General features: G+C 35.8%; 1 protein-coding gene across 5 annotated transcripts in view; it reads right to left on the bottom strand.

The window, feature by feature from the left end:
• LOC6652608 (insulin receptor substrate 1) overlaps positions 1–24,360 on the bottom strand; it is a 169,464-nt gene that overhangs the window by 122,981 nt on the left and 22,123 nt on the right. For 4 of the 5 annotated variants that reach the window (XM_047012987.1, XM_047012986.1, XM_047012988.1 and 1 more), the window contains exon 2: positions 6,712–7,099. In XM_047012987.1, the coding sequence (XP_046868943.1) occupies positions 6,712–7,078 (367 nt within the window). In that variant the 5' untranslated portion in view covers positions 7,079–7,099. Of the gene's footprint in view, positions 1–6,711; positions 7,100–19,177; positions 19,336–24,360 lie in introns of those variants that run through there. The other variant, XM_015176488.3, reaches the window with a different exon arrangement.

The following is a 24,360-nucleotide window of genomic DNA, read 5'->3' as shown; positions in this document are numbered from 1 at the left end:
AAGAAAAATATCTCAAACTTGTTGTTAGGCTCTAATTTAAGAGTAAATTCAACAAATATATATTAAACGTTAAAAAAAAAAAAAAAAATATATCTTTTTCTGTTACATCAAATGAATAGAGTGTTTATTAGTCGTGAACACCTCATGACTATCCCTTTAATATTTTAGTTTTTATTAATAGCTGAAATACTAATGTATTAACTAAAATTGTATATGTAAATACATTGAAAACAGTACTGGAAAAAATGTCGTGTGACTGATTCAGAAAAATAATTTTTAAAAAAGGTCGATGCCAATGTGGAAAAAAACATAAGTCTACAAAAAAAGCTTAACATTTCTAATATATGCAATGATATATACAATTTAGCAATGATGTCTAAGCCCATATATATTTGCTGTCGTGTGAGTGACCGCTCTTTAAAAGCTTTTTTCTCAACAGATAAAAGCAAGAGGCCCCAATTTTTTTTTACAATTGATAATACTCTAAAAGTACTTCATAAAAGTATTGGTGATGAACTTTAAACAATTTAACTCTCTATGATTTATTTCACATATAAATATTTTGCTTCCGAAAGTCGTGTGAGTGATTATATATATACAGTTATAGTAGTTATATATAGGAGAAATAGGTAAAGGAGCTGGAGTAACCCTATGAAATATACTGTGATAGTTTTTGATATAAACATCAGATCCCTAAATTTCGATCAGATCGGATAAATAGAACACAAGTTACAGTCAATATAAATCGGCTCTGATCAAACGCTGCCTCCAGCCTACTACGTCATTGCTCGAAATCAACAGAGCCGATGAGCTCACGGATGCACACACAGACGCAACGCTACATAAACTGTATACGTGCTAAACGCTGACGTATGTATAAGAATGCAGACATACAAAGACGAAGACTTTGAAGGTTTTGTTTGTGTAGTGATGATGACCGCTACTGCTCTGATTTCGAAGGGCTACGTAGCATAGAAGAGAGCACCAACGGAGCAATAGCAAGAGCAAAAAATTTTCGATACGCTATTTGTAGTTGTAGCAATAGCACAAGCATTAAAAGCGAGATGAGAGCGGAGCAAACAAAATAAATTTTTGTGCTACTGCTACGGAGCATTTCCTTTTCTGTTGCTCTCGTAGCAATTTCGTAGTCGCTCTCGTAGCAACTTCGTAGTCGCTCTCATAGTAGATCTGTACTAGAGGTGGGCATGGGCCGAAATGTTACATCCAACCCAACTCAGCCCATGGGCTTAAAATTTCACCCGCACCCGAAAGCTAAAAAAAATTTGGACATTCAGAGGAAACTGTAATTCCACAAACTGGGAGCACAACAGAGATAAATCCAACATGCAAGTTAAGATGGACAAGAGGGTATAGCGGATGCATCTGCAATATTAGCAGTGGCCACGATCGCTGGGTAACATGAGTCAGCCAATGCTTATGGTTCTTGGATTTGGCGCTTACATTCACAGTTGCTTGGCGATAAGCATCAATGTGTTTCCCAAGGTGAAAGTCCAAGGATCAACTCTGGAGTGATGCCTCTGTTGTGCTCCTAGTTTGTGGAATTACAGTTTCCTCTGAATGTCCAAATTTTTTTTAGCTTTCGGGTGCGGGTGAAATTTGAAGCCCATGGGCTGAATTGGGTTGGATGTAACATTTCGGCCCATGCCCACCTCTAGTACAGATCTACTATGAGAGCGACTACGAAGTTGCTACGAGAGCGACTACGAAATTGCTACGAGAGCAACAGAAAAGGAAATGCTCCGTAGCAGTAGCACAAAAATTTATTTTGTTTGCTCCGCTCTCATCTCGCTTTTAATGCTTGTGCTTTTGATAGCGGACGTTGACGATACTATGCGCAGTACGTTCAAGTGGCCCCTACGACACCAGGACAAAGCCTGTTACGCGCGAGCCCAAGCAGATAACTGCCCACCTCCCACCCGACCGACCGAGGGGTGCAGCCGTATAACGCACGGCACGAATCGCGTGGACAAAATACACAATAGAAAAGACAGACAAACACATAATACTATAGCTATCTATTAACTAAATGGGATAGGATAGATGTTTTAAGCATATTAATAGAAAACTCTGAGCCGATTACAGGGGATAGAAGATTGTAATCAGAGCAGAGGACCCTAAAAGGTTCATGCATAGCATAGTTAGAAGAACAACGACTAAGCGATAAAGGTATTAAAGGATGTCTACTCCGTCTACATGGTACCGACAGATTCACCTGAGCTAATAACTCAGGCAAGTCGATATCACCAATTAGGAGCTTGTGCATAAAAATGACACCAAGCATAATTCTACGGTTAGTTAGGGACGGAAGGTTAATCAAGAGAGGTCTACTAGAATACGACGGCAAATTGACATTGCGATCCCAGCTTAAGCCACGAAGAGCAAATAGCAAGAACTGCTTTTGAACGGATTCTAGTCTAATCTGGTGCGACTCATATTGAGGTGACCAAATGCAAGATCCATACTCTAAAATAGGACGGACAAGCGAAGTAAAAAGAACTTTAGTTGTATAGGGGTCATCAAATTCTTTTGACCATCTTTTAATGAAACCCCGGACACTCATGGCCTTTGCGACCGTGGTGGAAATATGGGTGTTAAAATTTAACTTATGGTCCATAAGTTCTAAAGGGCTGTTGCTTAGAAAATAAGTGACCAGTTGAGGAGAGTTACGAAAAAAAGTCATTACCTTACATTTGGTAGTGCTAAGATTTAGTAGATTAAACTGGCACCAGGATTGAAAGTTTTTAAGATCAGCTTGTAGCCGACTAAATGAATCTGTATCTTTATAAGTAAGACAAAGCTTGACATCGTCCTCATACATAAGCACACGCGAATGAACAATGACTGATGGAAGATCGTTAATAAATAGTGTGAAGAGCAGAGGGCCTTGGTCATCTTGATGACTACCTTGAGGTACACCAGAAGTCACAGAAATGGAAACGGAAAGAAGACTTAAAAAGTACCTTCTGTTTTCTATTTGTTAAATATTCTCGAACCCAAGAAAGGAAAAGGGGTGGAAACCCAATGTTGCTCAGCTTAGAAAGTAATAGGGTATGATTAACGGAATCAAAGGCTTTGTATATGACATCAGTTTGTTTACCATTTTTGAACCCCTTGATAATTATTGATGTAAATTCTAAAAGGTTAGTGGTTGTAGATCTACGTTTCACAAACCCACGTTGGGATGGCGAAATAATAGAGCTACAAAAATGTTGCAATTGAGAAGTTATAATTTTCTCAAAAGCTTTCGGAATAGCGGACAATTTTGAGATACCCCTATAGTTAGAGGCTTCGGACTTTTTGCCATTTTTATGCAGAGGAATAATATATGACTCCTTCCAAATAGATGGAAAAGAGGAAGATTCTACAGACAATAGAAACAATTTTAAAATGGGTTTACATAATGCGTTTGCACAGAACTTGAGTACACATCCAGGAATACCGTCTGGCCCCGGAGAATAAACAGGTTTAACTAATTTAAGTTCGCTAAGAATAGAACTTTCATCAATCACTGGATTGAAAATGCAATTAGCCTTTTTTAAATGATAAGGATACGGACTTGCTCGATATTCCGTTGAGGAATAAGTTGTTTTGAAAAAACTCGCAAACATATCGGCAATTGCCTGATCAGTGCTCGCTTTTTTATTTTGAAAAGACAAAAAATATAGGTGCGCAGAGGTCTTACGTTTAGAAGCGAGCGACTGTATACAGAGCATAATCTGATGAACGACGTGTTTTTTGAAACTTCTTATAATATCGTGTCTTCACATTTTTCAAATTGGATAGCTCGCGAGAGAACCAGGGAGGTTTGTTAAGCCGCTCCAGCCTACCAAGAGGCACACAAATATCAAAGAGTGAATTCAGAGTATCATAGAAAAAACGAACAGCCGAGTTCATATCACTACAATTGTACAGATAAGACCAATCGGTGGTAGTAGCAATGTTTTCATTAAGGCTGGCAAAGTCAGTCTTACGAAAGCACCTAGTTAGTGGTAACTCATTTGAACCAAGTAATGGTGAAAGCAGGGGCAAATCAATTTTTAAATTTAATGTAGGATGAAATTTGTCTTCTGGAAGAACAAATGGTTCGATCCTAGAAACCTCACAATAAGAAGAATCCAATACAAAAATAAGATCTAACGATTTTTCATTAGAATTTAAGACAGGATTGACTTGGGATAAAGATAAGCCTAGAAGGCCATCAATAAAGTCATGTGACAAAGAGGGCAGCAACGTGGTAGATTCATCTGTTAGTGACCATGCTAAAGCGGGTAAATTAAAATCACCTACAACTATGAGCATGTCTTGACTCGAAACTAAAGAGGAGACAAACTGAATTGCCTCTAAATGATTTAAATATACCACCATGTCTGACAATGGTGGAATATAGGAACAAGTAATGAAAGCATTAAAAGATTTAAAATTTACTTTAACACCGACAAACTCAATCTCCTGGGTACTAGAAAATTGAATCATTTCAGATGATAAAGCAGCATCAACAGCTATCAGAACGCCACCACCTATGCGAGAAATCCGGTGACGTCTGAAAATAGAAAAGTTTGTGGAAAAAACCGATGCATCAGCAATATCAGGTTTTAGCCACGTCTCTGTGAAAGCTAGAATGTTATGCTCAAAAGAAAGACTATCTACATAGAGATTAGGAAGTTTAGATTTCAGTCCTCTAACGTTCTGGTAACCCAGGTTAAGGGACGAAGCTAGTTTTTTGACACACCAGCAGATGCTGATGTGGCAGGAATAGTATTAGTTGTTGTTGTAGGCAAGCGAATCGGTTGCCGATTTTTCTTTTTTACAGTATATTCCTTAACTATTATATGTTTAGGCCAAAAATCTTCTCGACATATAGTGTCGAAGATATTGGCAGAAACACTAATTTTAAAGGACGAAATGTCCCGAGAATAAGAAAATTTAAACTTCTCCACCGCAATATTCGAGACGTTAACTTTCTTCCGAATATAGGCTATTACATCATCAGATGTGACAACAGGGTCTAGCCTAGAAACAAATATATGTTTCTTTGGTGGTATGCCAACGAGAGGCCGCGGTCCCGAAGCGTCAGCCGCAGCAGTAACGTTGGACAAGTCACCCACTGCAGCAGTCAACTTGTTTACGGGGCCCTCGATACTTTTAGAACTATCGGCAATTTCCATTGGAATGGGTAATTGCCCAGACACATCGGACACTACAATAGACATCGTTTTTAAGAGATCATTCCCAGGTGATACCGGTAATTCATTACTAATAGCATTCACAACCGGGCTCTTAAACGATATCAATTGCTGTACATTAGGAGTGGACGGTGCATGAGACCGGTCGGGGACGATAAGAGACGCTGACGGATCTACAGATACAGAAACACCCCAAGGACTGGTCCTTTTACGTTTCGGAGACTCATTCATAAGCGATAAACTTCTGAACTGAGTCTCCACCGCAGTAAACTCCGCTTGGAGTTTATTAAAACCTGCACTTAAAGTGTCAAAACTATCTCTAGTCCGCCTCATGAAAGAGCGCATCTCATTCTTGACCACCCGGCAAGCATCACATCCATATTTTAAGCCACCACCTTTAGCAATAGACTCCTTGATTCTGCCTGTGTAACCTGCACACTTAACGTGAACCGCATTGTCACACAACCAACAAAGAATATAATCATGGGAGTCAACCGCATTAGTGGCAACTAAGCAATTATTTTTTGAGCAGACAACCATTTTATCAAAAGTTTAATTTAATTACAAAAGGAAATACAAAAAAATAAAAATAAAAATTCTAAAGGTAAAAAATCTGTGTATAAGAATATACTGACCAGTTCTGACACAAGGGTTAATGTGCAGAGTAAGCCTTCACAACTAAAGAATAAAAAGAGATGAAAACACAAAAACAAAAACACGTATCACAGAGTCGCGGGTAGGCAAAAGACGAGAGCGCAAATCAATCAAGAATAGGAAAGAGCGGGAGAGCGCGTCAAATTGAACACATGCAACAACAATTTGTACGCAAGAGCGCGAGAGTTAGTTAAAACGGTAAAGACACAAAAGCAAAAGAGATAAACAAAACAACAACACCGCTAATGCAAGTATCGTTGTAAGTTTTGATTTTATTTAAATTTAAACAAAAACGACAGCAAGAATTCGCGAAATGAAAATAAAATTCGGATGTTGTAATTATTATTAATTAAACCGATAATTTAAGAGTTATGTAAAAGTATTTAATCGCGAGAAAAAATAAAAGTTGATAAGCGCAAAAAAAAACACGTCCGTCCTCTGCAACGAGTGAAAGTTTTTTTTTTTTTATATTGTAGTTGTAGCTATTGCAATAGTTGTAGCTATTGCTACAACTACAAATAGCGTATCGAAAATTTTTTGCTCTTGCTATTGCTCTGTGCTCTGACGATGTATACAGAGCAGAGCAGAAGAGCAATTGTTTTCCGTTTGTGCTCTCTGCTATGCTACGTAGCCCTTCGAAATCAGAGCAGTAGCAGGAGCAGAGCAATATTTTTATTGAAATTGCTGCTATGTAGCAGCAAATGCAAACACCGGTGATGATTTGAGTTACAGAACAAGAATTTTGAAAATTTAAAAACATTATTGCCGAAAACTGTAAGGGTATTACAACTTCGGCAAAGCCGAAGTTAGCTTTTTTGACATTTCAAATTATTCAAATGAATTAAGGGCTTACCGTATGATGAATTTACTTCATCAGTAATGTTTGCGTTATCCCTTTGTAGAAACAATAATTGATCTAGCCATTTCCGTAAGTCGTTCTCACTATCCAAGACTATTCCAAACCCACCTTCGCGGGTCGAAAGCACTACAACAAATTTATGTTTGGTGTCAAAACGACGGTTTATATTAAAACAGTTCTTTAAGTATATAACTCGTTTAGGTTCGGTCCTTTGAACAAACTTTTTTTCGGAATCGAAATACTCCAATCTAGATGCACCATGGGGTGTTTCCTTATAAAGAACAAAATATTTTTTCTTCATGGTTTTCAGTTTCTTGTGATATCCTTTTAATACTACTCCGTCTTCCATTGTAGTGGCCATTAAGTATTCGGTTTATTTTATCTGAAATAAGAAAAAAGCTCTCATAAAAACAGTATATCGGTTTGTTGTTTCAGAAGTCCGGTTAGAATTGGTGTTTAAACCAACAGTTTCATTTAAGAAAAAGTTTTAATCGTATTCCCCTATCGGATTTTTAGATTAGATCCTTTCAAATTTTATACAATTTTATGCAACAATAAATCAGAAAATGGGATCGTCCTTCAATACCATTCCAGCATAAGGATACTTACAAGTGAAAGCCAGCCAACATGCAAAATTTCAGCTCTGTAGCTCTAACGGTCTAGGAGGAGTTTGCGTTGATCCAGACGGACGGACGGACGGACATGGCTATTTGAACTCGTCTCGTCGTGCTGATCAAGAATGTATGTATATACTTTACATGGTCGGAAATGCTTCCTTCTATGCGTTGCACACTTCTGACTAAAATTAATATACCCTTTTTGCAAGGGTATAAAAAAAGAAAGAACATCACCAACATCGTGTGAAGAAAAAGTAATCACACATAAAAAAGAGAAAGAATTTTCTTTTTAAAAAAAAGGAAGACCCAAACTAAAACGAAAAAAAGAAAAAAAAGAAAAATCAACGACTTCTATTTATTTTTTAAAAAAAGTACACGAATAAGAATTTGTTGGAAATTATGTAAGTAGAGTGCCCATTTGCAATTTACCATTTATTATCGTTACTTGAATGACAAAACACAAATATTTTTTAGGAAATTTAAACAATTTTTAAAAAAAGTGAGATTGCAAATAAAAAAAATTACAAAAGTAAAATTAATAAAAGAGTTCTGTGTCTATGATTGATTCGGAGGTTGACTTATTGTGTCAATCATTTAAAAAGTTAAGGCCAAGTAGTTCTGGCCCATATTCCAAAGCTATCGATTTATTTATTATAGTATACTTACAAGTGAAAGCCAGCCAAGTGTGACTTGCCAATTTGTGAAAACTTGGTATTTACATTATATTTATTATCCGGAATAGCAAATAAAATTTTCTAAAATAGAAAATCGAATTTGGGGTTTTCCCGTTTTGGTCAGCAATCAATCAAAAAAAATATTAATAACCAGAGGGCCGGGGCTAACTTCGACCGCGTCAAAGTTTGTATACCGTTGCAACTTTTTTGGTAAGTCTTTCCTTACCTATAGCCATCAAAGTGGAAAAACGTTTTATCTAAAAAATCTGTTTCCGAAAGAACGGCCAACAATCTTAGCATAGCAAATAACGACGATATTGTTCAAAGTCACTGTTTTCCACCGATCGTTCCTATGGGAGCTATATGATATAGTTACCCGATCTTTATCAAATTCGGCACAGACATTAATAGATATATTAAACTAACAAATATTTAATTTTAAAGCAATCACGTTAAAAATAACGAAGTTATTGACAAAAGTCACTGTTTTCCACCGATCGTTCCTATGGGAGTTACCTGATATTTACCCGATCTTGATCAAATTTGGCATAGTCGTTTATATGTATAATAAGCTCATCAATGTTTAATTTCACGACAATAGCTCTGAAAATAACGAAGTTATTGAGCAAAGTCACTGTTCGTGAGCAAATGTTTAATTTGAAAGCAATCGCGTTAAAAGTAACGAAGTTACTTCTGAACGTCCAGCTGAATCCGAGATATAAAAACTGTGCAGTATATACAAGCCTGCATGCAATATTTCAGCCCTGTAGCTCTTACGGTCTAGGAAGAGTTTGCGCTGATCCAGACGGACGGACGGACGGACATGGCCATTTGAACTCGTCTCGTCGTGCTGATCAAGAATATATATACTTTATATGGTCGGAGATGCTTCCTTCTATGCATTGCACACTTCTGACCAAATTTAATATACCCTTTTTGCAAGGGTATACAAATTATATAATACCCGGTCTAGAACTGAAAAGTTTGCCAGCAGACTCACCTTTTACTGTAGAATCCATTTATTTATTTAGCTAAGTTGATAGGAAATTGAAGATTTTCAACTCCATACGAAAATAAAACCAGAGGGCCGGGGCTAACTTCGACCGCGTCAAAGTTTGTATACCCTTGCAACTTTTATGGTAACTCTTTCCTTATCTATAGCCATCAAAGTGGAAAAATGTTCAAGCTAAAAAGGCTAATGCTTGCGAAAGAACGGCCAACAATCTTTGCATAGGAAAAAACTAAGATATTGATCAATGTCACTGTTTTCCACCGATCGTTCCTATGGGAGCTATATGATATAGTAACTCGATCTCTATCAAAGTCGGCACAGTCATTAACAGATATATTAAACTAACAAATGTTTAATTTGAAAGCAATCGCGTCAAAAGTAACGAAGTTATTGACAAAAGTCACTGTTTTCGAAAGATCGTTTCTATGGGAGCTATATGATATAGTCACCCGATCTTGATCAAATTTGGCACAGTTAAATTTCATGACAATAGCTTAGAAAATAACGAAGTTATTAAGAAAAGTCACTGTTCGTGACTTTGCCATTTGTATGGGAGCTTTATGATATAGTGGTCCGATCCGGCTGAATCCGAGATATACAAACTGTGCAGTATATACAAGCATGCCAAATTTCAGCCCTGTAGCTCTTACGGTCTAGGAAGAGTTTGCGCTGATCCAGACGCACAGACGGACGGACATGGCCATTTGAACTCGTCGTGCTGATCAAGAATATATATACTTTGTATAGTCGGAGATGCTTCTTTCTATGCGTTGCACACTTCTGACCAAAATTAATATACCCTTTTTGCAACAAACTTTGACGCGGTCGAAGTTAGCCCCGGCCCTCTGGATTTTTCAAATGCTTTTGTCTTTTGTCTTCATGACAATAGCTTAGAAAATAACAAAGTTATTAAGAAAAGTCACTGTTCGTGACTTTGCCATTTGTATGGGAGCTATATAATATAGTGATCCGATCCGGCTGAATCCGAGATATACAACGCCTGCAGTATATACAAGCCTACATGCAAAATTTCAGCTCTATAGCTCTAACGGTCTAGGAGGAGTTTGCGTTGATCCAGACGGACGGACGGACGGACATGGCTATTTGAACTCGTCTCGTCGTGCTGATCAAGAATATATATACTTTATATGGTCGGAAATGCTTCCTTCTATGCGTTGCACACTTCTGACTAAAATTAATATACCCTTTTTGCAAGGGTATAAAAAAAGAAAGAACATCACCAACATCGTGTGAAGAAAAAGTAATCACACATAAAAAAGAGAAAGAATTTTCTTTTTAAAAAAAAGGAAGACCCAAACTAAAACGAAAAAAAGAAAAAAAAGAAAAATCAACGACTTCTATTTATTTTTTAAAAAAAGTACACGAATAAGAATTTGTTGGAAATTATGTAAGTAGAGTGCCCATTTGCAATTTACCATTTATTATCGTTACTTGAATGACAAAACACAAATATTTTTTAGGAAATTTAAACGATTTTTAAAAAAAGTGAGTTTGCAAATAAAAAAAATTACAAAAGTAAAATTAATAAAAGAGTTCTGTGTCTATGATTGATTCGGAGGTTGACTTATTGTGTCAATCATTTAAAAAGTTAAGGCCAAGTAGTTCAGGCCCATATTCCAAAGCTATCGATTTAGCAATTTAAAAAAACAATAAATTAAATGGATCCAGAACAATTACAACAAATTCTAACCGACGTAACCAGTGCATTGGCGGCACAGCAAATAGTTAGAAATTGAAATGAAATTGAAAATATGAGAGTACAAGTTTCGCAGTAGAAGCATACAGGGAAGTAGAAATTGTACCGGGTGTTAAGTGTAAAGAGTCTTTAGATGTCGTAAAGTCCCTGCCAGATTTTGGGGGTAAACAAGAGACTTATGTAGCATGGCGGAAAGCTGCGCATGTCGCATATAAAATTTTTAAACCATATGACGGAAGTTCTAAAAACTATCAATCGGTAGCGATCATAAGAAACAAAATGAAGAGGTCAGCAGACAATGTATTGGCGTCGTTCAATACTGTATTGAATTTTAATGCAATTATTGACAGATTAGATTTTACATATGCGGAAAAAAGACAGAGACGCTTTGTTTGCGTCTCGCCCTAGGGATTTACCATCGGCCTTGGCATTAGCTCAGGAGGTAGAGTATAACCAAGAGCGTTATACATTTGCAAATAGCTATGCAAAAAGCCTAGAGGAGAAAGCAACTAAGGCCGAGATATACAAACTGTGCAGTATATACAAGCCTGCATGCAAAATTTCAGCCCTGTAGCTCTTACAGTCTAGGAAGAGTTTGCGCTGATCCAGACGCACAGACGGACGTACATGGCCATTTGAACTCGTCTCGTCGTGCTGATCAAGAATATATATACTTTGTATAGTCGGAGATGCTTCCTTCTATGCGTTGCACACTTCTGACCAAAATTAATATACCCTTTTTGCAACAAACTTTGACGCGGTCGAAGTTAGCCCCGGCCCTCTGGATTTTTCAAATGCTTTTGTCTTTTGTCTTCATGACAATAGCTTAGAAAATAACAAAGTTATTAAGAAAGGGCACTGTTTGGGACATTGCCATTTGTATGGGAGCTATATGATATAGTGATCCGATCCGGCTGAATCCGAGATATACAACGCCTGCAGTATATACAAGCCTACATGCAAAATTTCAGCTCTGTAGCTCTAACGGTCTAGGAGGAGTTTGCGTTGATCCAGACGGACGGACGGACGGACATGGCTATTTGAACTCGTCTCGTCGTGCTGATCAAGAATATATATACTCTATATGGTCGGAAATGCTTCCTTCTATGCGTTGCACACTTCTGACTAAAATTAATATACCCTTTTTGCAAGGGTATAAAAAACGAAAGAACATCACCAACATCGTGTGAAGAAAAAGTAATCACACATAAAAAAGAGAAAGAATTTTCTTTTTAAAAAAAAGGAAGACCCAAACTAAAACGAAAAAAAGAAAAAAAAGAAAAATCAACGACTTCTATTTATTTTTTAAAAAAAGTACACGAATAAGAATTTGTTGGAAATTATGTAAGTAGAGTGCCCATTTGCAATTTACCATTTATTATCGTTACTTGAATGACAAAACACAAATATTTTTTAGGAAATTTAAACGATTTTTAAAAAAAGTGAGATTGCAAATAAAAAAAATTACAAAAGTAAAATTAATAAAAGAGTTCTGTGTCTATGATTGATTCGGAGGTTGACTTATTGTGTCAATCATTTAAAAAGTTAAGGCCAAGTAGTTCAGGCCCATATTCCAAAGCTATCGATTTAGCAATTTAAAAAAACAATAAATTAAATGGATCCAGAACAATTACAACAAATTCTAACCGACGTAACCAGTGTATTGGCGGCACAGCAAATAGAGTTAGAAATTGAAATGAAATTGAAAATATGAGAGTACAAGTTTCGCAGTAGAAGCATACAGGGAAGTAGAAATTGTACCGGGTGTTAAGTGTAAAGAGTCTTTAGATGTCTAAACATTGGGAAAAACCCTTATTACACTAGGAATCAAGATTTTGAAAAAGGGGGTTTCCAACCAAAACCCAATCAGGAATATAGCGAGCCGATGGATGTCGATCCGTCCTCCTCGAAATTTAGGCAGCCCACAGCATTTGGCCAGCAACAAAATACAAACCCAAATTATAGGCAAAACAATGCCGCCTTTCAACAAAATACTTACCAGCCCCAAAATTTTACAAACAAGCGGGCAAATAGTGGTAACACTCGTTACTCAAATCAAAAACACTAAAGGGTAAATCATTTGGGTCAAGATTATTCAACCAGATCAGTGAGAACAGTCAATATTATCAGGAATCCGAAATTAAAGCTGATGATTGTAAAGACGACTTGCTTGATTATGACAACGTACATTTTTTAGGGGACAATCCCTGCTCCCGTACATAGAAAAAACGTGTGAAGGGAAACCCTTGCTGATAGATACGGGAGCTTCAAAAAATTATATAATACCCGGTCTAGAACTGAAAAGTTTGCCAGCAGACTTCCCTCTTACTGTAGAATCCATTTATTTAGCTTAGTTGATAGGAAATGCAAGATTCAAATCTTTAAAGTAATTTCAAAGATTTAATTTCTTTAAAAATTTCAGATTTTTTCGTATTACCCAATTTAACACTTTTCTAGAGTATTATTGGCCTGGACTTGTTAAAACAAGCGGTCGCAGTTATCTATCTGACCAAACGGCAGATAAAATTTAAAAATGGTATTGAACAATTCCTTTAAAAAATCAACGATGCCGATGTGCCTCTATTATCCACAAATGAGCTAACGCATTTTCCGATCCAAAAGAGTTCCTACCCTTTAACACAAACATTGTTACTACAATCCGTACAACAAGCAATGTACCAGTCTTTACGGCACTGTATCAGTATCCGATGGGTGCATCGGATTTCGTAAACTCTGAAGTTAAATAACTTCTGAATGACAAGATTATTAGACCTTCCAAATCACCCTATAACAACCCAATTTGGGTTGTCGATAAGAAAGGGATCGTCGAAGAGAGACAGAGGAAAAAGCGATTAGTAATTGATTTTAGGAAATTGAATTTAATCACAATTAGCGACACATATCCCATTCCAAACGTCACGATGATTTTGTCCAATATGGGAAAATCAAAATATTTAACGACATTGGATCTGAAGTCTGTGTTTCATCAGATAACCCTTTTGGAACGCGATCGAGAGAAGACAGCATTTACCGTAAACAACGGAAAATATGAATTTTGCCGGCTACCTTTCGGCTTTAAAAACGCGCTTAGTATATTTCAAAGGGTAATTGATGATGTTCTAGGAGAACAAATTGGAAAATTTTGTCACGTCTATGTGGACGACATAAAAATTTTTTCTGAAACCAAAGATGATCACCTAGCGCACATAGATTGGGTTCTTCGGCGTCTAAACGATGCAAACATGAAGGTTTCTGAAGAAAAGTCACATTTCTTCAAAAGTAGCGTAGAATACCATGGGTTCACCGTTTTAAGAAACGGAATCTCATCATCACCGGATAAAGTAAAAACAATTTTGAACTACAAAACTCTTGAGACCCTGTTCGGCCTGCGTTCTTTTCTTGGACTAGCCAGTTACTTCACACGTTTCGTTAAAGATTTTGCCTCTATTGCAAAACCATTGATGGACATTCTAAAAAGGGTCAATGCTAAAGTTAGCACAAGTCGGTAAAGAAAACTTTCGATCACATTTAATGATCTTTAGACAAAAGCATTTGAAAAATCCAGAGGGCCGGGGCTAACTTCGACCGCGTCAAAGTTTGTTGCAAAAAGGGTATATTAATTTTGGTCAGAAGTGTGCAACGCATAAAAGGAAGCATCTCCGACTATATAAAGTATATATATTCTTGATCAGCACGACGAGACGAGTTCAAATAGCCATGTCCGTCCGTCCGTCCGTCTGGATCAGCGCAAACTCCTCCTAGACCGTAAGAGCTACAGGGCTGAAATTTTGCATGCAGGCTTGTATATACTGCACAGTTTGTATATCTCGGATTAAGCCGGATCGGACCACTATATCATATAGCTCCCATACAAATGGCAAAGTCACGAACAGTGACTTTTCTTAATAACTTCGTTATTTTCTAAGCTATTGTCATGAAATTTAACTGTGCCAAATTTGATCAAGATCGGGTGACTATATCATATAGCTCCCATAGAAACGATCTTTCGAAAACAGTGACTTTTGTCAATAACTTCGTTACTTTTGACGCTATTGCTTTCAAATTAAACATTTGTTAGTTTAATATATATGTTAATGACTGTGCCGATTTTTTGATAGAGATCGAGTTACTATATAATATAGCTCTCATAGGAACGATAGGTGGAAGACAGTGACTTTTGTCAAAAACTTCGTTATATGCTATGCTAACATTAGCCATTTTAGATAAAAGTATTTCCACTTTGATGGCTATAGGTAAGGAAAGAGTTTTCAAAAAAGTTGCAAGGGTATACAAACTTTGACGCGGTCGAAGTTAGCCCCGGCCCTCTGGTTTTTTTATTTTCCCACACGTTATACCTATGTTGTTAATAAAAGTATTTAAAATTTTTTTTACGTAAAACACTCTTTTTTCATAATTGTAATTGATAATATCCCCAGAATGAATTAAAATTTTGTGAATAGAAGGTGAAACATAATACCAGGGATATACTTATTTGCAAAAGTTCTTTTTCGACGTTTATCTTATATGCTGATGCCGAACCTTGCAGAAATGTACCACATGTGACTATAAGATTTCCATCCAATCCGGTAATTGGCGTGTTGCCATCATCCCGCTTTCTCCAGTTCTTGGTTTGTCTACTATTATTCCAAGTTTTGCACGAAACTATATTTGTATTTTCGTTTTTATTTCCAATTCATTTTTTTCACCAGTGCAGTACTTATTCACCAAAGCTTTTGATCCAATCTGTACGATATATGATATATAATAAAGTTTTGCAAAGGCGATAATCCAAACTTAAAAATGTAGAATGTATTTTATTATTTATTTCTGTTGGATTGGCACCACATACATATGTAGCATTTGACCAAGGGTGTGCCACTGCATTACATATTTTCCTGTCAACCATGATTAATTGTAACTTATGTTCAATATGAATTTTTCTTCCCGGCAGCGAACATGTACAGTTTTTTCTTTGTAATATTTTTCCTCATTTTAAGCCAATTGTGTGGAGAGATGCCATGATCCAACCACAAGCCGCCCTGATGAAGTCATTGTTTATGACGTTAGACCAAATACTGCTTGAGGAAAAAAAGAATTACAAAGTGTAGTTGCAAACTACAAGATGCAAGAAGAAGAAATCCATTATGACATATGTAAGTATAAACAACTATGTTGCAAGTATAAACAACTATAAATGTAGGCAATAAAACTTAAGTGTGCAGTTGAATATGTTTATGTATATACATACATTGATGTATGCGCATAAACATATTCACATAAATGTACATCTAAGTATGTTCATATATGCACATAAATTTATTCACATAAGCCCAATAGCACAAGCGTAACATGAGCCAGGGCTATGACAGCGTGTGAACGGTGAGCCAGCACTTTGATGCATGCGGCCCAAATTATATGTATGTATATATGTAGTAGCACTCTACCTCTATTTAGAGCTGCCGCTCCGCGACAGCATTAGAACATATATGTAAACATAGGCTGTGAAATAATAATTTTGAGAATAAATTCAATTAGAAGCTTTAAGCCTACTCATGTCCTATCCTCCTACTTTGACACGCCTCTGGCTCACTGTGCAAGGCACAGTTGGTTTTTTTTTTCTTTCTCTGAAAAACCTTTTAACCTTTTAATTACAAAAGTTAAAGAAAACAAAAAAAATTAAAAAAATCCATAAAATTAAAAAAAATAAAATGTTTCTTTAATTATAATTATCCAAAATAGGTCTAAACGATCAGAAAGGTAGAATTTTTGATAAGATGGGCTTTCAAGAGTCCAAAATGGATCACCCAAGGGCTAATGTCGTAAATAGCGTCAGAATTATAGACCATGGGAAAAATTAGCCATTTTAAATCTGGCATAGAAATTGTATGCAATGCATAACAAGGTAATCCAAAAGAGATATCAAAGTAGAGCAGAGTTTAAACATTTGAACAAATATGTTCCTTTTCTAAGCTTCCTGATTATCAGCGGAGAAACCAAAGTAATAAAATACTGGATTGAACACAATAGAAGGTTTGAAGCAAGAATAGTAATCCTAATACAAATGGCAATAGTAGAGGCATACTTATAACCGCATAAAACAAAGAAATGGAGTTCTATCCTCCTCGGTACATAAAGTATTCGACCAAGCCATAGAGACAATGATGATTATGTCACGCAGAAAAATCAAATAACAAACCATAGTTAGAATATTCGCACAAGAATTAAATAAATTTTGTAAATGCCTATCCCAAAATAGGGAAATACCCCAAGACACAGTAGCCAAACATTCAAGAACCATAACTGCGAAATGCCAAGCGATTAGAGCAGTGTTAAAAAAACACTAACAAACTAAAGCCAGGGCATAAAACAGCCGCAAATGCGTTCCATCATGACTGCAAACAAAAGGCAATAACTGAGCTGAAAACAAATGTGCTTTAACAAATAGCTGATAGATGACCCAACTGAGCTAAGGGCTTATGAAGCTGTATCACAAATAGATCAAGAAGAACCACCAGTGAGTTCAGATCAATCCAGCAATCCAATCCTTGAGGAAACAGCCATTTTCAAGTGGCTACGAGAACATACAAAAATGCCCCAAACAGTTACTGATTTCCTTCGAGCTAGCCTCAAACCTAATTCCAGAGTTTGATGGTAAAACAGATCTAGTAAATTCACTAAAAGGCGACCAGCCGTGTGCCTTCTAAAAACAAAACTTTAGCGTTACAATGGACATACACTAGAGCAGACGATAGAAGCCATAATTAAACTTATTTCCAATATTGTATTGAAAAGCTTACTGAATTTTTGGAAGGACCCTTTATACACGATGGTGCAACCGTCGAAGTAGGAAAAAATTATACACTTTCAATCGCTACACAATACAACCAAAATGAGCAAAATAACTACAGCAGCAGAGATAATTACCAAAAAAAACGGTTACAAGAATAACAATATTACAGGTCAAAATCGTGGAAACTCCCAAAGCAATAAGGAATGATTCCAACCGATATGATACTATAATCACAATTGAAATATCGGGCATCGCTGAAGGTTCAGTTATTCCCAAAGGTCTAACCCTTCTAGAACTCCAGCGAAATAAATTTAATAATTTTCCGCATAACTTCCATATGGGCATTTACGGAAAAAATGTCAACCACACGACCTAAACGTAAAGTACCAAAGATCTGGGTGTTTTTTATTATATATTATTAAAGAAATGTTCCAATTTTATACTTTTGGATAGAAATAGTAAAAAAAAGTTCACATGTAAAAAATAATTGTGTGTATAGCGAACTTTAAAAGAGATTACTCTTACCGTAAAGGTTCTTTAATTAAACTCAGATAAGTGAACCAACTGTAAAAAAGATTAGAACTTACTGTAATTTTGATATTCTGTTAAGTCATTTTTGTTGTCGTGAAAAAAATTGTCTTAACGTATATATTTTTGAGAAAGATAGATGAAAATTTATTAGTTAAGTTAAATTGGATCAATAATCATAAATATAAAATAAAAGAATTATTTTTTCAAATACTTTTTTTGTATTAATTGCCATGAGTCGAAACAGTTATATAAGGTTAAGTTTGCTTAGATATTGATAGTTTTGATGTAGATGGAGCAACAAAAACGGTATATGAAGAAAATACAAAAGAACCACAAAAACTGTCGGATTACAAAGCAGGGGGCAGTTGGTGGAGTGGGTGCCGTTATTCAAAGAAAAGTGTGGCAGATACAAAGAACTAAGAAGGATGCTCTTCACAATGCCTTTTCCTTTTACGAATGTGCACGGAACATAAGCCACCGGTTATCCTGTATTTTTCCTAATCAGACGACATCAACAAAAATGGACCCAAAAGAGGAAGCAGACTAGAATATCGTTGGCATCAAGAGAAATCATTTCACTTCGTGCAACACTGAGAACAAAATAAAAGTAGCGCGATCCTCCTATTCATATATGTCGTGTAAGTGATGTCGTGTGAGTTACTCAGAAGAATCATTTTTAGGCCAATATTGTAAAATCATAAGTCTACAAATAAAGTTTAGCATTTCTAATTTATGCCAAAAATATTCAAAGTTAAAAATTCTCACACAATTCGCAGAGTTTGGCGATTGTAAGCAATGATGTCTAAAGCCATATATATTTCATGTCACTACATTTTTTTTAGGGTCGAGAGTACTATAAAAATACTTTAAAAAATTATTAGTGATGAACTGCAAAAAATTTGACATATTTCACATATACAACTTTATTCTGCTTCCGAATGTCGTATGAATGATTTCCGAAATGCCCATATAGTAAATGAAAATTTTCCGAGACCATTCGATGGAATCTTAGGACTAGATTTTTTCAAAACTTTTAATTGTCAACTAGATTTCAGTAAAACAAACGATTTACTAATATTAAGACCAAATAATTTAGTTTTCGCAATAAATATTACACACCTGTGACAATAATGCCACAATACTCCCAGCAAGATCTGAAGTAATCTGACAAATAAATATTCCAAACGAAAATAAAAGTATCGCCATCTTAAATCAAGAAGTCGAAGAAGGAATATTTATTGGAAATTTGATCTCAGGTCCGAATCAAACTTTTGTCCATATTCTAAATACGACCAACAGAGTAAAAATTTTCAATCTGAAAAAAATCAAAAACGAATCATTAAAGAATTATGAAATAGTACAGAGAACTAATGACCAAAAAAGTCAATTGGTAATGAAAAAACTGGACCCAAACTTCCCACCTACAGCTGCGATCAAAAAAATAGTAGTGGCATCGCCCATTTTAATTGTAGCATAGAAAGTTATGTTATCACGGCTAGAATGAGATTTTTTGGTATGCAGATTTATTATTCGGCCTGTTATTAATTATATATAAACAAAAAAATACTCCATTTTGATTTTTCGAAAATAATGAAGATTTGGTGTCAATAGTGCCAAATTGAGGCGAGCAAAATACTATTATTTTGCATATTTTAAAGAGCACAAAATTTTAACGTATAGAGTTTTATTCCACTGAAGTAGTTTCAAAATAAAAACCAAGTTAATATCAGCCTATTAATAATTAGTGGCATGCCCATTGTTTCCCAGTACGGCTGCCCTGCGACGCGACATTGAACCTATCACTTTCCGACACCTTTCTGGTGTTATGGCCTTTCATATACGCTCCATAGCAGACCAAAGACCTTTTTTAGTGGTTGGATTTGCAGTAGCTACTCCCTTCTTAACGTCGCACCACAACTTTTCGATCAAGTACAGATCGGGCGACTGTGCGGGCCACTTCATTAAATCAACTCCTGCCTTATTGATACGAGCTCTTGCCACTTATTGAAAGACTCAACAAAGTGACATCTTCTTTTAACGTACACATGTTTGTCCCTGATGCCCTTTATGCAGCATAAAGAACCAACACCGTATTAGGAAAAGAAGCCTAACACCAACATACTTTATCTGCCATGTCTAATAGTTGTGTAATGCGGACTGTAATCCGTGTTCGACGAATATACAGCCTAGATCCCCTCTCTCCAAACATCACAATTTTGGACTCAACCACAGTGTTGACTTTGGTTTTGTAAAATGGTATATAGGCATAGGAAAACCGAAAAAATTCCGTTAATTTTACTAATTTTTAAGTTGTTTTTCACATTTTTGTGCTTAACCCCACAAATTTCGCTGTTCACAAAAATAGCAGTGTTTCGTTTAGTTGCGAAAAAAGCAAATAAAAAGTTAACAAATTTGTCAGTAGTAAGTGTAATTAATTAGATAATTATGTTCTACTTTTATTTGAGACAAGAAACGCTAAAATTTTCATGGTTGTCAGAAGAAGACGGAGTGGCTCGAAAACCCTAAAAACTAAGGTAAATCTTTAAAAAAAATCTAAATTTTAGTTGGATCTTCTGCAAAGATGTTCTCTGCTGCCCTAGACTACCAAAAAAACCCGAAACCCGAAACGAACAAGTGGAAAATACAGCTGTGTTCACGAAAATAGCAGTGCAGTAGATGCTAACAAATTTTTCACATATTCCTTTTTATACATTCAGTATTATGACTTCGGTTTTGTAAAATGGTATGTAGGCATAGAAAAACCGAACAAATTAGGTTAATTTTACTAATTTTTAACTTGTTTTTCACATTTTTGTGCTTAACCCCACAAATTTGGCTGTTCACAAAAATAGCAGCGTTTCGTTTAGTTGCGGAAAAAACAAATTAAAAGTTTAGAAATCTGTCAGTAGTAAGTGTAATTAATTAGATAATTATGGTGTACTATTATTTGCGTCAACTAACGCTAAAAATTTCATGGTAGTCGGAAGGGAAACGGATTGCTATGCTGAGAAGACAGAATGGATCCAAAACCTTTAAAATCAAGGTAAAACATTTAAAAAATTTCAAAATTTTAGTTGGATGTTCTGCAAAGATGTTCTCTGCTGCCATAGACTACCAAAAAAACCCGAAAAACGTGCTATAAAACGCGTAAAAACGGCTTCAGACGACTGTCACATTGTTATGTACAGCAGATTCAATCAGTTAGCGTCTTCTAATTTCGTCAAACATGATCTAAACGTGTCGGTAAGGAGTGTCACTTGTCGGTGTAGAATCCTAGAACAAGAGCTAATATCGCGAAGTCGAAGGAAAGTCCCACTCTTGACTCTGAAGCCTGTAAATCACGTTTGTACTTTGACAAAACTCCATATGAATCTTTATATTGCAAAGTAGCGTAATATTCTCGGGCCACGGGTCCTTAAGATAGTCCTGTTTGGTGGGGCAGGGTCTAAACAGTATGTACGTCGCCCAGAATATACGGAATACCACCCAAACGACACGCTAAAACGGTTGAGCAATCCGGCATGATTTGGACTTGTTTCTCATATAAAGGACTTGGTCCAATTCATAAGATTCATGAAAACATGAATCGAAATATCTAAGTGGACATCATAAGGAAGGTTAAGCTCTCCTATATCATATGGAATCTGTCCATAAAATGGACATATCACCGGTCTAACGACCCAAAACCTAGGATCAAACTCAAAAAATTTGTTTTCAATTCGAAAGAATCGATGTTATGCCAGGGCCAGTTCAGTCGTCGGATTGGTAACCCATTAAATATGTATGGGGAAACATTCAGAGAAGCGTCACAAAGAAAAAACCGTCCAATAAGGCTTAGCATTGGGAAGTTATCCATGAAAAATGGCTACAGATCCCAGTTCAGCATTGCTGGAGTCGGTGCGGCGTAGGTGCCCACCGGCTATTACCAATAATTGGTTCAGGACTAAGTATTAGGTCCTAAGAACCAAAGGTAACTTGAATTTAAAGTTTCAAATAATTTAGAATCACTGCTATTTTAATGAACAGCTCAAAATGCACTTCCTTCAGTATCTTGCTCGTTTCTGAAAATGGGGACTCTTTGTTCAGTCCAAAATAGTACTTATATTATTATATATAAATATAGATTATGAATTTATAAAAGATTGGTGCATTTTTGGTCTTTTTAATATGATTTATCAACTTTAAAGTCAAAGCTTAGGGGCACTGCTATTTTCGTGAACACAGCTGTACAGTAGCGGACATAAAAATCCGGACACTTCGCTATGGCTTCTTTATGCAAACTTTGAACGGGTGTAAAATATGTAAATAAAGTTTAATCGGTTCGGATCTTTTTTCGCGTTGTCTAACTAAGTATTTAATTTTAAAATACCGCCTTGTTTGGTGTAATCTAAGATTTTGAAGTGAAAAAAAAAATTAAAAGTGAAAAATGTCAAAAATGAGTGAATCTGATAAAGGCGCCATATTGGCTTTACGATCAGAAAATTTAAGCCTCCGAGATATAAGCGCTAAAGTTGGGTTTAGTAAGTCTTCTGTCGGGTATTTCTTAAAGAATTTTGAAAAAACCGGAACGCTGAAGCGAAATCCTGGGACAGGAAGAAAGAAAAAGACCACTGACCAGGAAGACCGTATTTTGAAGCGCTTAAGCATGGCCAATCGATTCAAAACTGCAGAAGACATTAGAGTAGAGTAGATATTAGCACTCGAACAGTACGAAGACGGCTTCAAGATGCAGGACTTAATGCTCGCAGACCAGCAAAAAAACCGGTTTTGACCGCTCAAATGCGCAAAAAACGGCTACAATGGGCTAAAGAGCACGAATCTTGGACCTTAAAAGATTGGAGAAACATGATATTTTCAGATGAGTCCAAAATAAATCTTTTTGGTTCCCATGGTATGGCCTACGTAAGACGTAAAGTCGGAGAAAGATTTAAAAATGAGTGCCTACGACGGACGGTAAGGCATGGTGGATCCCGAATGGTCTGGGGATGCTTTTCCTACTTTGAAATTTGAGATCTGGCACTAATTGATGGAACAGTAAACGCCGAAAAGTACCAACAAATTTTGGACGAGCATCTTGTACCGTCAATTCAGGACGATTCTGCTCCTTGCCATCGTGCAAAATCGGTAAGTCAAATTTTTTGTAATTCCTTTATTTATTGTATAAATGATTTTTTTGGAAATTTAAATTTCCAATATTTTTTCTTCTTTTTAGATTACAAAATATTTGAAGCGAATAGGAATATCTTCATTGAATTGGCCAGGCAATAGTCCTGATTTAAATCCTATTGAGAATCTTTGGCATATATGTATTATAGGTTAAAATAACGAAGAAGAAACCTAAAACTGTAAAAGAACTTGATTTTATTTTAGAAAATGTTTGGTACAACGAAATAACCCTAGAAACAATTCGAAATCTAGTGGATTCACTTCCGAAGCGAATAAGGATGGTAATAAAAAACAAAAGAGGTCCAACAAAATATTGAAATCTAATTTTTAAGTAGAATAATATTCAATTAAAAAAATAATAATTTCAAATAATTTGTAACTCACTTAAATATAAAAAAAATATATATATATTTGTGTTCCTTAGTTTTTGAAATATTATCTATAATTTTACTTTAAGACTTTTTCTATAAAAAAAACATCACTGGAATCTAAAAAATATTTGTTTTGGTTAGCAAATACATTTATTTAATAAGTTTAATAAAAATTTTTGGAAACAATAAACACAATTTTTAAAAATTTACGAAACGAACATTTTTTTGACTGTCGGGATTTCTTTGTCCGCTACTGTATCTGTAAGTTTAGACTTATAGCTGAAGGTTTCTGATGTGAATCATCTTCTCAAATGACATGAGCGTACCCCGGCCCCATTTTAATCTGCAAATTGGAATACTTTAATGAATCTTCTATCGCGAACATTTAACACATAAAATAGAGTAAAAAAAACCAACCTTCTACCATAAGTTTAAGTTTTCTGCTCGCTCTAAACTTGGCAATTAAGCTTAAAAATGAAGTAGCAAAAAAGTTAAGTTACCAAGTGAGGTTACAATGTAATGGACAAATGTCAGACATTGCTGATAACCGTACTTAGAGGTATTAAATAGATCAGAATATTATCTTGCAACTTATAGTAATAAATATTGGCAAGTGTTCTGCGCCACTATTTTTTTGCTCGGAATTGTATGTTCAAAGATACACTAGAAAAGCCCTGCACTAAATACACAGATATATATTTGATCTAGAAACCTAATCAATTACTAAAAATAATTTTTACAAACAAGAACTAAGACTGAAGGATA

Source organism: Drosophila willistoni, unplaced genomic scaffold (assembly GCF_018902025.1).
Source record: "Drosophila willistoni isolate 14030-0811.24 unplaced genomic scaffold, UCI_dwil_1.1 Seg492, whole genome shotgun sequence".
NCBI classification, from domain to species: Eukaryota; Metazoa; Arthropoda; class Insecta; order Diptera; family Drosophilidae; genus Drosophila; species Drosophila willistoni.
Note: the sequence above shows the minus strand (reverse complement) of the source record. Positions and strands in the feature narration are given on the sequence as shown.